This window comes from Microchirus variegatus (assembly GCF_963457635.1).
Source record: "Microchirus variegatus genome assembly, chromosome: 14".
Lineage (NCBI taxonomy): Eukaryota > Metazoa > Chordata > Actinopteri > Pleuronectiformes > Soleidae > Microchirus > Microchirus variegatus.
Genome location: NC_139815.1, coordinates 27,372,745 through 27,390,820, shown reverse-complemented (window position 1 = coordinate 27,390,820; position 18,076 = coordinate 27,372,745). Strand labels below are relative to the sequence as shown.

Here is an 18,076-nt window from a genome sequence, read left to right as displayed (position 1 = left end):
TCGGCAATATTTACAACATTCAAGATAGACAGACATTTTTAGATAGATAGATGAAAATGATAGTTTCCGAGCTAAAATGATAGCTTGCTAGCAAAAAGATAGATAGATAGATAGATAGATAGATAGATAGATAGATAGATAGATAGATAGATAGATAGATAGATAGATAGATAGATAGATAGATAGATAGATAGATAGATAGATAGATAGATAGATAGATAGCACATTGAAATTAGTATTTCACAATACCAAAGGAAAAAAAAGTAGAACTATTAAATGAAGACGTGTCATTTAAATGACTGACTGTAGCCTCGGGAGTCTGTGCACATGTTCTGTCGCCCTGAAACACACTGAGTAGTTTGAATGCGTCACTTCCAGTCAACAGCAGAGCTCACCAAACCTCCAAGGTCTGCGTTTTCTTCTCCCCGGCAACAGAGCAGCGTGATGTCAGACACCGCTATACCTGGATTAATCATGTATTATATTTTTGTGGGCAGACAGAGACATTTTAAGGTAAAAACCTGACAGGCAAATGCAAGAAACAAAACAAGATGGAAGTGCCTTAATTCACTCATTCATTCATAATTTTTTTCAACCACTTTATCCTCCAAAAGGGTCTAAAATAATCAGATACAGCAGAGATTTAGAGAAAATATGACTCAGTTGTTTTCAGTTGGTATATTTTGTCTCTCACTCTTTGTGTCACGTAATAGAATACTAACCGCAGTTATTAAACTGTGTGAAAACACATCTTTAGTCCATCAAACAAAGACAACAGGTTACAGTTGCTGTTTACATACTCAGTCTTACATGAAGATATTTATTGCACTCTCACGTTGTATTTACACTGCGTTTGTCATCATGGAAATTTAATGACACAGTGAATCGTTTGGCTCTTTCCCCCCTGAGGGTTTCTGCCAGTGAAAGAAGTTTACTTGGAAGTCAGATAAAAAAGACACCAGGGACTGTGAGTGTTTCCCTTTCCTGCTCACAAAGACGACATGCTGTGTTTTCTTTAGAGCGTGGGTGTTGGACTGTCTGTCAGTGTCCTCATAAAACCATTTCCACTGAAAATCTGTAATTTCTTTCATTTGCTGTATCTGCAGGAGGTTCTTCTATATATCTGTCTGTCCATCATCCATGGGTGAATTCCAATTCCTTGCTTAACCCTCAATCTCAAAAATGTGCGCTCCCTCTAGTGCAAGTTCTGTCCCGATTCTCATAAATATTAAGTTGAGGGTCAAGTTTAAGGGCTGTATCGCCCTCAATATTGAGATTTTCCGAGACCACCCTTGGGAGCAAGGGCTACCCAGAATGCATTGCGTGTTTTGCCATAACTAAGATGGCGCCGAAAGCAGCGAAACGAGTACGCTACAAATGAAGTATTTTCTTTGTTAATGGAGTGAAGATGAATGATCTTAGTTTAGGCCCATATTATGGATTACTGACGTCATTGTTGCATAACATTAGTTTTTATTTTACGATCTTTTGTCAATAGTCGTGGTGTGTGGTAACTGTCAGCTGAATATTTGTATGAGTATCATCTTATAACTAACTGACAACATAATAACTTGACTGACAAACGGATCGTAATAAATAATCTATTCGCTAGCAAATTATCATTTTGCTAGCAAGCTATCATGTTATCTGTCTATCTGTAACACTCTACAGTACAAGAAAGATATGGTAAAAATGTTGTATTAGGGAATGAATCTCTATCTGTCTCGAATATTGTCGTAAAACACTATATAATATGGCCGTCAACAGTAAAGCTTATAGACATCGTGGGCAAAACACCTATGCTTTTCGCAGGTGTTGGACTTTGAGCGCGAGAGTGAGTACATCCTGGTCCTCAGCGCTCAGAACCCCGTCGCTCTGGTCCGTGGCCGATACGGACCTGCATCCACGGCGACCGTCTCCATTTATGTGGACGACGTGAACGAAGGTCCAATCCTGTCTCAAAGCCACTACGAGGTGACCGTCAGAGAGGGCGAGGAACCGGGACGAGTCATCGCCACCATCCGAGGTTACGACCCCGATTCTCACCCAATCAGGTAAACCTCAGATCAACTCTGTGTGACGACTGAGAAGAAGCGTTTAAGAGATCTAACCCTCACAAAGAGACACGTGTGCTCTGTTTTTTTTGGGTACAGATATTCTCTTCAAGGAGACACTAAGAAATACTTTTCAATTGGAAAATACTCCGGAGAACTGAAGACTGTGCAGGCCTTAGACAGAGAGGAGAACAGCACATACACCATGGAGGTCATTGCTGTGGACGGACGTAAGAACTTTTTATTTTTAATATCAATATTTGATCAAAGGAATGTGTGCTGAGGCACATTTTTTCATGTTGGAAAAATACACAGTGCACCCTCTGAGTGAAGAGTCTTATGGAAACAGATGTTGAGGAAAATAACGGAAAATAACCCAAACAACCATCAAAAGGGTTTAATTGAGGGGAATATTTTTGTTCCACTGTAATGGAAGTCTTCATCATCGGCACACACAAAAAGCTCCTCCATGTACAGTATATGGACAAAGTTGTTGGGAAGCCTGACCATTACAACATATTCAAATATTGGCTTGCACATTTCTTGGAAGACATTCCTCAAGATTCTGAATGTTTCTGTGGTAATTTGTGTCCATTCATTCTGTAGAACGAGGAGTTTCCTAAGAGAAAATAGAGTAACATGCTATGCTATATGGACAAAAGTATTTGGCCACACCTGTTCAGTATTGAGGTCAGACACTGATGTTGGACGAGAAGTCCTGACTCACACTCATCTCTGTTCATCCCAAAGGTGCTCGATGGGGTTGAGGTCAGGGCCAGTCAGATTCTTCCTCACCAAAATTGTCAAACCGTGTCTTTATAGTCCTTGTTTTGTGCACTGAAGCACAATCTTGTGTTAGTAGAAAAGGGCCTTCCTCAAACTGAAGCATAGCATTGTTCAAAAACATTGTCCTTCATTGCAGAAAAAGCGTCTCGAGCCCAACCCCGATTGAAACACCTGTATTCAATACTGAACAGGTGTGGCCAAATACTTTTGTCCATAGCATGTTACTTTTTTATTTTCTCTTAGGAAACTCCTCGTTATCTGCATCCACACTGGTGACTGTCCAAATCCTGGATGTGAATGACAACAGTCCGGTGCTGGTTGGAGATTACTCATGGAAGTATCTGTGCACGCCTCGCTGGGAGGACCAGGCTCTGGTGCTGGCGTCACGGGACAGTGATGGACCACAACACGGAGGACGGCTCAACTTCTCTCTGCGCAGTGATGCTACAGTTCGACGGAACTGGAAGCTAACGCCTATAAATGGTGAGATGAATGCAGACATACTGCGACTCAATTCAATAAATTAATCTTGATCAAACTTAAATTACATTTTTGTAACACATTTTATTTCTCACGGCGCCTCCTTGAAGCTGGGAAGTGACAGAAAACCACCACAAGTCTGAAGGCCAGATTGTTGTTCATTAGCATAGCTAACAAGTTAGCTTTCAAGTTAAAAAAAAGCCTATGCTTACCCAGTGCTTAAGTCATACTGTCTCTTTGTGAATGTTGTGGTGCACAAAATTACACAATTTGAGCAGCAGCACATATCGTCTTTTTAGCGATTGCTAAAGTAGACGCAACACACTCAAAAGTAGAAGCACTGATGTGGTACAAATGCTTATCGCTTAAGACAATTTTGTACCTGTTAGTGAAAGTCCATTTTTGTACCTTATTCAACTGCACCAGTGTAGGTACAATGTACTTTTATAATACTATGGTACAGAAATGAACCCATTTTTGAAAGACACAAAAATGAACCATAATTGTCCACACAATAATTACTTTTTTGACTGTTCACCGACATGAAGAAGAAGCTAATTCCTGGGGTGAAATTACACACATACACATGTGTAGATGATGTGTAGATTCTTTTGATTAAATTCACCTTGTAGACTTTATGATTGTCAAATTTCCGGCATCTCCAGTATTGTCCTCGTGAGGGAACATTCTCTAAATATGTACCTACAGGTACAGAAATGCTCTTGTTTTTTCACCCCTATTTTTAAGCATGAACCATAATAAACATGTTTCAACTGTCATTTCAGTTTTTAATCAGCAGTTTCAAGCATCAGTTTTGTTGCCAACATGGCAGGTTTGCCACTTTTTGTTTTTCTTCATTCACTGAAGAGAGTCATTAGACTGCAGGAGCTTTGCAACAACAGGGTCGGCAAAGTATGCAATTGTCTGAGCTGAGAGGGGAAACTCAAGACCGAACAGACTTAACAGAGTGCTGCAAAAAATACTTATTATCAAACCAAACCTGCCAACAAAGTCAAACCAAAAACTGACAACCACATAGTGAGCGCTAGAACTGGCTTGCTTTTGGTCTTCAAATACAAAGAAGAAGGGCAAAGAAAACTGCGCCGACAAAACGATTTTACGAAATTACTTTAATATGGACATTTAGTTTAAGATGGTCATTGTGTCAATATAGACTGCTACGATCATGCTGCGTCTGGAGATTAAAGAAGTGAATTGTTGTTGGAAGATGTTATTGGAGAAGACATTACTGATGAATTGATTTTTTTAAAATATCCAGTGGATGTAGTATTTACAGACAAAGAAACAGTGATGTGACCATGAACAGGAACAAATAGGCCTTTCTTTAAAGAGAGAATTACATTTTCCATTCAGTCCAGTTGTGAACTTCTGCTGTTGGGCTCATTTGATGTAAACACCATACACTGCAAGGTAGGCACTGTAAGGTCACTCAGCTCCACCTCTTCCTTTTTTTTCTTTTATTTGCTTCTTGCTCTTCCCTCGTTCCTGCTGCTATTGATTGGGCCTGGCTGTAATTTCATCATCTGTATAATTTCTTTGGCGTCACCCGTGGGTTGCTGCCAGCTAATGGAGGCTAAAAGGGGAATCTAGCAGAATGTTGTGCACCTGGTGTCAGCCAATAGGGGTCGTATCAATAATGTGCACATGTGTCAGTATAATGTCAGCATGTGCAGTTGCCCTTTGCCTGGCACCACTGCTTTGAGGGACTCTCAAAAGGCACTATGTTCAAATAAATGACGTTGCAGGGATACCGTGATTAAGAGAGCACACTTTTATTCCACTTCTGTCCACTCTAAATATAGCAGTATGTAGGGGAAATATGATATATAAATAAATAAATATACTTTCAATCAATCAAAAATAGCTGTGGTTAAAAAGCTGGTCACAGATCTACGGTGTGAAAGTGTCACACGGAGGCAGAACTGTGCAACTATCAAGGATAAATACATTAACGGTCTCTTGAGAAGGCAGGCACAGCTCGTACGAGCCCGGCTGATAAATGGAACATGAAGGGGAATGATGGTAAGGTGTGAGCGTGGAGTTTAAGACCTTCAGATAAGGGTTCAAACAGCTTGATAAACACTTCTCTTTAAAGGACAGGGCTTCTGCGTCACACGGTCAGCCTTGTGTTTTAAACTGATTCGCAGAGATAAGATAGACACACACTCTGAGCAGACCACTCCATACACCGCTGAGTCAGTCGCTCTGTTGTGTTGTGTTGTGTTGCTGCCGTGGTAGAAGGAAAATGTCATATAATGTTCAGATATAAGTGATTATCTCTTTAATGCTCGTATATTCTAGTGTTGCAGGCGACTCCTATTGAATTGAGATCAGCAGTAAGCTTTATCTAGGGTTAGGGTTAGGGTTGCCAGGTTTGCACAGGATAGTACAATAGCACTCAAGCAAATACTACACTGTACAGCCATGGCTCTCAAACTGTGGTGCATGTACCTCCAGTGTTACGTGAGCTTCCTCCAGTGGTACTTGGAGGAAAATCCGAAATACTGTTCTACTGTATATATAGTACCAGGGTATGTGATCGGAGTGGAGCTGAGGATCAGAAAATCAAACACCTTGTCTCTCTCTCCATCTTAATCTCATTTCACTATAGTATTATGAGTATGGATTATGTGAGGAAGAGGAGGATGATGAGAGAGCAAATTACACTCTTAGAAATAAAGTGCTAAGTAGAACCATATAAGGTTCTTCGGCTTGTCCTCATAGGAGAACCCTTTATGGCTCCAGGTAGAACCTTTCTAAAAAGGTTCTACCTGGAGCCCTTTTGGAAGGTTTCACCAAAAACCCTTTTTAAAAAACTTTATTCAGGAAAGGGGTTTTAAAGGGTTCTCTGGATCAGAATGGTTCTTACTGGAACCATTAGTGTTACCAAGAACCCTTGAAAAACCCTTTCTTCAGGAAAGAGTTTTTGTGGTTATATTGAAATATGTAAATATTTTAGACATATAGACACATGTAGCCTTCAAAATGGTGACTGTATTCTAATTATTATCCAACATATTTTAAAGCCTGGTTGCCAAAGGGGGTTCACTGAGAAATGGTAATACATTCTGTTTATGTACATAGATATTAAAATACATTACCTTCCCACAAACATTTAACCTATTTGGTTTATCTTAATTTCTCCAGATTCTCTAGTTTCCTGCCACACAGTCCAAAAACATGCAGATTAGGGGATTAGGTCAAATTGACTGTAGGATGGTTGTTTGTCTCTGTGTCCTTGTGATGGACTGGCGACCTGTCCAGAGTGCGACCCCATCTTTCGCCCTATGACAGCTGAGATTGGCACAGCGCCCACTGTGACCCTCATGTGGAGGATAAAGCAATAGAAGATGGATGGATGGTTAATCTTCACGTGTCAGCAACAATCGGAAAGTGTGTCGGTTGCAAGCAGCAGCAGAGAATCATCAAATGAAACTACTACATGGTTGTTAAACATGATGAAATATCCACCAACAATGTTTGTCAGAGAGGGACAGGAAGTGCTTAAGTAGCTTAACTTCCCTGTTTTGCTTCACTGTCCAGAAGAAAGATAACATCGTTTGGTAACATCATCATCCAGCGTTTCAATTTAAACATGTCTTCTTAATCTCTAACATTTTGTGACATAAAAATCTTTCATTGATTCCTCAGATGGCATCAACCCAACATCCAGTGCTCTATCAAGTCATATTTTATACAATGACACTCAAACTTTCTCTTCTTTTGTCCTTCAGACACTCACACCAACCTGTCCTTAAACATCCCGTATTTGGCACCCGAGATTTACACTGTGCCCTTCACCATATCTGACAGCAGCTCCCCTCCCAGAAGCACCTTCATCAACTTGCCAGGTAACACTCATGACACAGTCTGTGCTGCTAAAGCGAGAACAGAGAGGTTACGAGAACAAAAGAAAGCTTAAGAACAATCGATAGAGATGACAGCATGTCCCAGCTCTGTTCTAATGTGGTTTTTACAAATGATTTTTCCCAGGCTTGTGATGACACAGCTTTGTTCTGCTTTAGAGAGGACTACTCTGTCCTGTGATGTTTTTTTATTGTTTCTGTTTTTTCCTCCTCCTCCTCCTCCTCCTCTCTCAGTGACAGTGTGTCCCTGCAACGTCAGAGGAAACTGCAAAGTGGCTGCCAAGCAGCTGCAGGGTATGCCAACCATTCAGTCTGCAGTGGGTATTCTGCTCGGCACCTTTGCGGTCATAGGTAAGCAGAGAGGATCAGGAAACACTGTTTAAAATGCAGTTTTTAAAAGGATGTTTTAAAGGCATTTATAAAGCGTCCAAAGGCACAAACGTTTGCTACTGTTAGGATAATTAGGATATTTCACATGGTCAATCTTAGGCTAATGAGTTGATTTTCTTGTATTTTTCAAAATATAGGTTGCTTTCACTACCACTTTTGGTCTCATACTGAATAATTACACAGTAGAACTTTACGAAACACAAATATCTCTATGTGCACAGATATATTCAGGGACTTTGTCCTTGAGCGACAAGCAGCAGGACTGTTTTTTTGAGGTGTCAGCACAGAGAAATGTAATATGAGGTTCATTCTGAGTTGTATTGTCATGTTTATGAGGCCATGGGGGATGTAATTATGCCGCTTTATTCTCCACATGAGGGTCGTGGTGGTTCTGGAGACAGTCCCAACTGACAGAGGGTGAAAGGCAGGGCACAGGCTGGACAGGTCATAAAGGATGTACTTTTAAAAAAAAAATTTTTATACGTGCTGTGCCGGTTTCTTTTAGATTACATTATGAAAACCTAGAGTTGGGGTATATAGGCAGAATATGTTGTTTCAAATTTAGCAAAATTTGAATAATCTCAGTATGTATTTTTCCATTTGTTTCATCTCAGGAACTATCCTGGTCGTCGTGTTCATGAGACTCTCCTACCAGAATCCCAAAAGGCCGAGTAAAACCAACCAGGAGAGAGTTCCTCTGAAGATGTCAATCTAATCCAGATTATTTTTGTCCGTACTGTTTATGGTCCTGGCCAACTGGACTGTACTGAATACATCAAGTTGCCATGAATGTCTAAAACACATTAGTACAAATGAATGTGTAGTTTGGTTCATCATAAAGTTTGCATCTGCACTAACCTGAAAAGAAAAATCATTGATATTCTGTACGTACGTCATGAGCTCACACATGTTCCTGGTACATGATGACATTAATCTGTCACATTTTTTTTATAATCCCTGTACATTTAAAATGTGTTCCTATAGCTGCTTATTGGGATTTTAATTTTATTCAAACTTTCTTTTCTCTATAATGATCTAAAGATTATTGTAAAAAACACAAAATTAGAAGGAAAACTGCCTGTAAATGCTGAAATGTGACCAAATTCAAATAAAATGTAACGCCAACACCCTGTAGCTGCATCATGTAATGAACATTTCAATACAAATACATTTGTAGGAGCAAAGGATTCAACATAGCTTCTTTTAATTCTGCAGTTACATCTGCCACGTAATCCAATGAGCCGGCCCTGGGATTGTGCCTGCGTGTAAGTGCATGTGTTATGTGTGATTAAGGCTTTATAAACACTAAAGCAGACCAAACAGGCAGGCAAAGCTATATTCAGACCTAAGTGTTGCTATGAATAGCTTGAACAATTGAAGGTCCACTGAATGACACTCTTGCCCCGACAGTGTCAGACCAACTAATCACCTCCAGTTCACAAAAGACAAAGCTTTGCAAATTAAATACATGCAGGATTATTTTCCATTAACCCGCTCTAAGAAAAGGTTTCATTATTTCCAGATAACTTTGTTTAAGTGTGAGGAGAAAAAGGAGGATTTGTGTTCAGACGGCAGCGCAAATTGGATTTTCTTTCTCTCAAGTCAGATCTTTTCAGGCAGACTCGCTCTGCTCTGTTCATGGCAAGTGATCAAATCAGATTTGTGTGTCCAGATATATAACGGGTTGCTTTGGTAACGACGTGGGAGGGTCCATATTTGTGAGGTGGTTTTCAAATTATGGTCAAAAGGGAAAATGGAAGTGCTAAACTCTCAACTCTATAACGCCACAACTAAATGAGTGATGGTGGAGACACCGCTGAGCATGTCCATCACCATTTTTGACAAAACACATCTGTAGAAATCCATATGTGCTTGTGCTCGCTGTATTTTTTTCTTTTTTAAACAAAATTATATATGTAAACTTATGGATTCACTGAACTTCCACAAATCTGGGTTCCCACAGGTCCTCGAAATCCTTCAGACATTGTGAAATAACCAAAATAAACATGGATCATTGAAAGTGCTTGAATTTAGTAAGAAAGAAGTTGATATTTAAGTAAATGTTGTTGCGGCACCACCTACTGTTTCGCGCCCTGCATTGCTTGATGTACATAGACTAGGCCTACACAGAACAAACGTGGAGTCGTAAATTTCCAGCTGTGTTGTGGACACTCTCTCTCCGGCATTGACGTGAGATTCTGTGCAGAAAAATGAGCGAGTAAAGTTAAGCAAGAGAGCGCAAAAGACAACATGAAGCCTGGGAAATGTAAATTCCAAGGTTCTCTGTCTCCCCAAAGAAAATCACAAGACTGACTTTGATCAAGATCCCAAGGACAGTCGGACATTTGTCCAGATGCAGAATGTGCTGCAAATCAATAAAAGTGGACTCTTGTTACATGTTGAATTTGAGGGAATTGGTCCTGGAAAGTCCTTGAATTTGGTGTCAACCAAGGTATGGAAACCCTGACAAACTGAACAGAATATCTTTGGAATTTCTGATTCAAACAATGTCAAAGTCAGCTCTGCACTCACTGGTGATCTCACTAAATCACCTGCTAAGTTTGAAGCCTGTCAAACAAACAATTCAACAGATATGTGATGAACACAGATAGAGAGATGGACGTTTCTTCCATTAAGAGATACATTTACATGAAATTCGATTGATGTAGTTTGAATCTGATAAGATTAATCTGCATATATAATCTCATATATATATATAGTCAGCTACGTCAGTTAACCATAACTATGACATCTTCATTGTTACTTGTGGTGGAAATGTAGCTGCTGTTTGTTTTTGAGTTCACTCTCATCAGCGTTTCAGGGTTTTCTTTTGTCTTCTTTGATCAACAGAACAAACCTCCTCTGCTTTTATAAATCGCGTCTCTTTGCTACATTTACAAAGAAAGATAGTCGATCAGATCTGTTTTTCTCAGATGTTTGTGGAGACAAGACCAAAGTTAAAGGAGACTGTTTGAGTGACCATAAAAAGAACTGCAGTGAGGCAAATGTTAGTCCTATGTTGGGCATAAAAGAACATATTAATATTAATATGTAACCTGTCAGGGGTGTTGGTTCTTTTGTCTTTGACTCTTCTGCATGTTCAAAAAAGAACCCACAGGTTTGATTAATAACAGTAATGATGTCTCTTTTTCTGCTCCAGTGTCTCACTAAGTCGTGGCAACGTGACAGTGAGCCACGACTCTGAGGCGGAAGCAGCTCAAATGGAATCCAGCAATTATTAATTTTATGACTTAAGACGTGTACTTTTCCTATAACATGTCAAAATGTCAAATTGAATACAAAGATTGTTTTATCTTTACTGGGAAGTTGTACTGTATTAATAATAATAGAGTGGCCGTGGAATGAATTCAGTCCTTTTTTTTGACATGACAACGATGTACACACTTAAGCAGAACATGTGTGACGTTTAATGGCAAGACATCAGTTGACATTTCCAAAAAGAACAAGCATATTCACTATTATAAATATGTATATAAGGGTATAGACGCTCGCATAAGTGTGCATTTTCAGAGCCGTGGTGACTCACAGCCAAACAAAGCAGCTGATGGCCGATGCACCAAGTGCCCATTTCTATTATGGTTATTTATATCTCCGCTAACCGTTCCAATCAAAGCCCGACATAACTCCAACTGAAAGAAAAATACACCGGAGAGGATCCTGTGGGAGATGAGAGAGAGAGCGAGAGAGCGTATAGTAGAGGGGATAAGCTCGTGACACGGGGTCAAGCTTTATATTCGGGAGGTAATGAGCCTCCAACTTTAGCCTTGATGTGTTCCAACAGAGCGTCTGTGGACAGAGATGGTTCAGCTGTCTGACTTTGGGTGCGAGGCCACAGACAGAAATGGGGGCCGAGATTTCCAATTACGCTTAACAGCTTGGGAAATAAAAGATAATTTGCCACATATGGAGGGACACTCGGGAAGCGGCACAGTGAAGCAGTGGCCAGTTCCCCCCCCCCCCCCCCAAGTGGCCCGGCTGGTTTTCCACTGCTGGTTACCAGCAGACCTGAAGTGTTTTTCTTAATCCGTGCTCCCTGTGCTCAGAGTTTCCCCACAGTGTTGGCTATTTTGAGCCAGCTTTAAGATGTTGGCCTTTCACTTTGGCTTCAAACTTGTCAGTTTCCACATCTCTGCTGTTGCAGAGCAGTTGCATCAGTGTCGGCTACTATTCCAAGTGATTTCTGATAAGTTAAAACAAAAAATTACTGGCCAAAACACTCACAAGTTTCCCATTTGGATCTCCGACAACAATTTGCGATCTCGGTCCCCGGTTAGGCTTTTTCTACTGTACAATTATCAAAGATACATCAATAAAATCACCAGTAAAACATGTAAATATATACAGCATAAAAATATCAAAGAACATGTACATATACTGTAATAATAATGTGTATATAGTCCATAATCCACCGTCAGTGATCACCAATTTGGTTTAGTTTGAGCCATTTTTTCACCTTTCCGTAAGTTAGTGTTTTTATTTCTGTTGGAAAAACATTCTAAAAATATATGTATAATTCCAAGGTGAAATTTCTGCTGAAGTTCAATGTCAATGTTTTCACAAACCTTACTTTTTTACAACTTGGGTCAATATTTTTATTATTTTTTTTATTTCATTTTACTTTATTATACTAGCACCAGGCAAATTATTCACCCACTGTTGTGTCAGAATGAAGACGTGAGGTAAAACAAATAATAAAAACACACAGGAACACCAACCATTATCAACATCTTTTTTTAACAGGTTCACCAAAACCTGCTCATTACAGTGTGAAAGAGGTTAAAGTTAGCAACAAACTGGAGAAGATGGTTGTGGATAAAAAGCCGTGTAAAACCAACTAATCAGATAAAGTTCCAAAGGGTTTTGCAAATGAAGACATCATGATAGAGGACATAACATAAATAGAAATATAGTAGTAAAATGATCTGAATACTGTACATTGACTCCATTTTAACAAGCTATTTAAAATAACAGTTTCTTGAATGTTTACAGTTAAAATATCAGTTAAGGCATGAAGAAGCTAACAGAATAGCCTGACTTTCTTCAAGGGCGACCTTACCTACAGTATATCTCACACTTACATCTCAGTATTTGAACTTTTCATGATGTGAAGCATATTTAATCGCTCCGAGGATCTCTGCATCTGGATGAGAGTTCAGGCAAGAAATCCAATTTCTATATTTTTGTGTGATATGGATCTACTCAGAGGCTGAAGGAGACTTATCTGTGAGTCTGGCTCATTGTTCATGTGAGTGCTTTGCCGTATCTCCATACATTACTGAAGTGTTGAGATAAGGTGCAGATTTATATACAAGGTGTGGCTCATTTGCATTTTGATTGCAACATGTTTGATTGCACTTTATCTGGGAGGGAAACACAATTTCATCAGCTTACATAATATCACTGATTATTACATTCACGGCATATTACCCCCTTCATTTGAAAGGCTGTGGAGTAAAAGCTAACTCCATATCACTGCTGCAGGTGCAGTGCTATATTTAGTTGCCTTTAATATGCACTTAAAGCAGGAATCTCAAACCAAAGGACCTGGGGGCCACTGAGTATCTAGTTTGGTCAGTAGGGTGAAAAAAAGTCAAACTATTTGGAAATAGTAATATTTATGATGATATTTCACATAATTTCAAAATAATAGCCGATATCAGAAGCTTCCAATCTCTGAGGGAGTAACATGACATGTTTCTGTAAAAGAAACGGAGTTGCACCCTTCATTTAGAGACAAAATATCTAACATGCGCACTGAATGAAAGCTCCCCATCAATAATGAATTCCATGTACTTGTAACCAGCTCAAGAGCTTTGCCATGGATAGATCTAACTTGAGAATCACACAAGGAATAAGTTACTGGAACACTTGACTCAACAGACAAAGAAGAACTGGCAAAGAACACAAGGGAAGAACAGGTTTATATACACATGAGGTGAGTGGAGGTGATTAGAAACAGGTGGAACACTGTGGAGCAGGTGAAGGTAATCAAAGGAAACACAGAAGAGCAGGAAGTGAAAAGACAAAAACAGTTTCACTACATCTTTGGTAGAAGTTGTGAGGTATAAATACTGTGAGTACGCTTTTAGTACATTAGTCATTTACACAGAAAGTGTGCTTAGTACACTTAAATTAAGTATGATTAAAGGTGCATTATGTAATAAATCATAAAATCCTCCTAATATGTCACAGAGACTCAGGAATAATGTTCATATAACAAACTGAACTAACCAACAACAACAGTACAGACAAAATATTTGCATTAAAATATATATATAATATTTTGCAGACTGTAAATCATGTTTATATTTTAAAATCATGATTTGGCATGTGGCGCCACCTACCGCCATCTACCAATCATTGCAGTCAGTAGAGTCTCGGCTGCCGAGCAACCACGGGTTGAGGTAACGTGCATTTGTTTAATCCCGACTTCTAATGTACAAATTTAAAATGTTCTAGCATTTTAAATTTGATTACAGTGTTTTGTTTTGCAAGATATTAGAAACCTCCTTTAAAAAAGAACAACAGTGCTTTAGTGTGTGCAGTGTGTCTGCTCATTGTCAGCACATTGTTTGAATGACTTGATTTATGAATGAGACGACTTCAATAACTCAGCCTGACACTCAGCGAGCTCAAACGCTCTTGATATAGATGCCAAGCAAACAATTTACGCTTCCTCCTTCGAGTATCTCTCTGCTCTCTTTCAGTGTCACGTCAACAAAAGCTGATCAATATTCCAGTCCAGAAAGTACAATTTTGAAGTTGATCTGCTATCAAAATTTGAAGGTTTATTATAAGATTATTGACTTTTTTTCCAGCATGACAAAAGCTCCGCTAAAGAAAAGTAGAGGAACATGGTGGATGTCTGCTTCCTATTACCACAATATTACATGTGACTGTTTTAAAAGGTTAAAAATGTGAATGTTCTTCCTCTGACGGCAAGACATGCTGCGATTAATGCCGTGTCGAGTGTGGGAATAAACTTCGATGTTTTAGCATCTCCTGCTCTTTCAGTAAACTCTGTTTGACTAATATAAATTGCCTCCAATTACTGGCAGATGAGAAATGTCAGGGGCTATTAGGGTTTTCCACTTGCGTGTCAAATTGATTCACTGACAGGAATGGTGCAGTGACACAACTCACTGGTGCGCTCTGTTGCATCACTGTGACAGATGTGCTCCAGCTGTCCACTTAACGGTGGTCACACTTTATGAGTCCCCTTCGTTGAGGAGTTTTCATAAACAGCGCTCGCCTTTGCCAGCGAAGGAAGGAAAATGCGGAGGAATAAACTTTGGCGTGAGCCGCCCGACGTCAAACTTTAAAACTGGAGTTAATCAAGTTGACCTGTGGTTGTAAGGAGTCTGCACGACTGCCTTGTTTCACATTACACTGTCACGGGCAGCGTGAGAAGCCGTTAATCCTGTTCGCTTGTGCTTCGCTCCGGCTGCTAGCGAAGTAGCAGTGCATTTTGAAAATTGTTTTAAAGTACCAGCGTGTAGGTTTTACCACCCAAGTGTATGAGAAACTACAGTGGCCTTCATGAAAATATGAAATAACATCCCAAGAGCAAGTTGTTGTCGATAGCAACAACAACTTGCTAGCAATAACTAGCAATAGCAAGTCTCTGAGTTAGAGTCAACCTGAGGTGTGGTCTCGGCTGTATCTGAATACAGGGTAAAATCTAAATATTGTATCTTTTAAAATATCTTAGCACCTGCATCTCTCTCTCTCTCTCTCTCTCTCTCTCTCAGTAATTGACTTCAGTCATATTCACTTGAAATAATACTAGTATTTAGGGTTGCCACCTTTCAGAAATGAAAATAAGGGACGCCCCACCATTGCTCCTCGGGGCCATGACCACCACGGACCCAACTAATCTAGGACATCTAGGCATGTGTGCTGTAAGAGCGTCAGGGGTTTTTCTAGGAAAAATTCACTATGGAGAGTACATGGTGAGGGAGCGGAGGCAGGTTTGAGGAGCTGATGTCTTTAATAAACTATTACTGGTAGTACTAACTCAAATCGATAACATCCAAAAAGCCTGCAACATGTCATTACTTCATGATATTACTCACTGAACAACAGGACCCTTAATATTTTGTGCTTTTGCTCATGATTGTAGGCATTTTTGTCTTGTACTTTTGATATTCCACTGTTGTTAAAACTCTGTGTGTATGTGTGTGTTTCGTCAAGGGGTCTACAAATAGGAAATCCCACAACAATATATCCTCTCAGGAGTCACAACTCCACAAAAAGACTGTCATCTTTGCTCATGAGGTCACGCTGTTTGGGAACAAGTCCTCCCCTCAGCAAAATGGGATGTTGATGGGATGACGTAGAACAGAGGGAAACAAATTCAGGACAAAGGCAGGTTTTTAACTTTATTTTTAACATGTCAAACACTGACATGGTTGTCTGCTCTGTTGATAGTATCTGTTAAAAAAAAAGCACTTTGTGACCTCCCGATGAAGAAGATGAGGCTTTTTATGTGCAACAAAATTGCCCGTTGAAATGTTTCTTTGATAAAAGCTCTGAAAAGAAGAAAGGGTCATGGTTGTGATCATCCAATCCTGTAATTTCATGTTCTGAGCAGGAAAAACATTTGGAATTGCTTGTCAAATGAAATGGACATTTGACAGAGTATGTGCGTCACTGCAGCTATTTATGGCATTTCGGAGACTATAATCACTCTTACATCTCAGACTATCAAGACAGGAAGCTGGGAATCAGCAATTTGATTCTAGAAGCAGCTGGAATATGTATATTTATACTGTATGTGCACCAAAGCAAACCAGACTCAACTGGTTGGCACAATACGTACATGACGTTCTTGTCCTGCATTAAAGGATCTGTATGTATGTCGTCAGTTAGTCAAGTTCAGCCTGTTATATTACAAATTTCAATTTTATGATATTTTCATGCACAAATTCACAAGTAATTGTGCGTTCATCAATTTATCTATTATCTAGTGCCTTGTTGAAACTACTTTTTTCAGAATCCAACAGGGATCTGGAGCTAATCAGCCAACATTATCGGAACTAGCTACTGTGTTGGTTCTCCAAGAACTACATGTATTACTAATAATAATGAGTAATAGTAATGAGGTAGGAATTAGCACCATAGTGGTTACAAAAGTTACAAAGTGGCGTAAGGCACCCGGCGGTATGCAACGTTACATCTTAAACAGAACAGAATAATTGTGAATTTTGGGACCAAACCTATTGAACCAACTACCTCCGACAAACAATATGAGTTTCTGATTTAAAAACAGAGTGCTAACACCAGCAGCTAACAGCAACTTCTGCTCCCAGAGCATTATGGGTAATGCAGTAAATTCACCTGACTGGTAAATGCTAACAGCAACTGTGGCGGCTAACTTCACAACATTACAACTTTCAGTATTTGGTAATAGTTGGTTGGTTAAAAAGTTTGAGAACCACTGCCTTAGCATTTGCATTAGCTGCTTCCAGAAGTATTTCTTGTAAAAATCAAAGGTGTCAAAATAGCAGTATGTTAGCCATTTTTATCCTTCACATTAACTACACAACTAATTTAACTCACGACAATAAAAATCACTTAAATAGCAATAGCAGTGGCTTATGAGTTCCTCAGAAGTTGACTTTCTAGAACTAGCATCTTTGGAGTATTTGAGTATTTTGGCAACAGAAATACATGAACAGTACCTGCTGGATGAGGTCACCAGCCAACCTACAGAGACAAACACTCTTTCAAGCTCCATGGTCACATTCACACCTGCAGTCAGTTGAGTCTCTAATTAACCTAACGACACTCTCCATGTCTCTGGACTGTTGGAGGAAGCTGATGTTGTGACAGCGGAAAAGCTCTCGGTCAGACTTGGATTCAAATACAGAAGCTTCTTTGCTGTGAGACACCAGTGTAAACCACTGTAAGGTCAATTCATAGATGAACAATATCACATATAACCTTTAATCAGCCAGTATCTGTAGTCTTACATTATAGTTAAAGCTGTTGTTGGGCATGTTGTCAGTTGGTGAACTACCTTTCCATTAATCCCCCGACACATATTCAATGACAAATAGTCTCACTTCAGTAAAGATGACCACCTCTCTGTGGACTCCTGGCTCCTGATTGGATAAAGTATTGTTAGCTATACTTGAAAAAGCCTCTCCTAGATTTACTGTCAGTGCCACTGAGACTAAGAATGTCACTGATGAGAACACTCTTGATCAGACTTTCCCAAAATAATTACAGGACTAATCCGCTGTTCTAACCAGAATCATGAATATATACTTTATTTATTTTTAAAAAGAGGCTAAAAAAAAAAAACAGCTATGGCTATAGTTTTTGGCAAAACTAATTCTCAGGAGGGTTAAAGTATCACTTGTAAGAAGCCACAGCCCCTGAGTTGGTGCTGTAGTGAGTATTTAAAGCAGAGGAAACAAGCCTTCATGTCCATGTTTGTTGCAATCTAACAAT

At 39.5% G+C, this 18,076-nt stretch overlaps 1 protein-coding gene across 1 annotated transcript in view; it reads left to right on the top strand.

Annotated features, from left to right (window-relative positions):
- Positions 1 to 8,344, top strand: part of cdh16 (cadherin 16, KSP-cadherin) — a 33,086-nt gene extending 24,742 nt beyond the window's left edge. Inside the window, exons 12-17 of the mRNA XM_083900465.1 lie at positions 1,813 to 2,054; positions 2,154 to 2,284; positions 3,084 to 3,323; positions 7,076 to 7,192; positions 7,442 to 7,558; positions 8,212 to 8,344. Of these exons, the coding sequence (XP_083756591.1) occupies positions 1,813 to 2,054; positions 2,154 to 2,284; positions 3,084 to 3,323; positions 7,076 to 7,192; positions 7,442 to 7,558; positions 8,212 to 8,312 (948 nt within the window). The 3' untranslated portion in view covers positions 8,313 to 8,344. The remainder of the gene's footprint in view (positions 1 to 1,812; positions 2,055 to 2,153; positions 2,285 to 3,083; positions 3,324 to 7,075; positions 7,193 to 7,441; positions 7,559 to 8,211) is intronic.
- Positions 8,345 to 18,076: the final 9,732 nt, after the last annotated feature.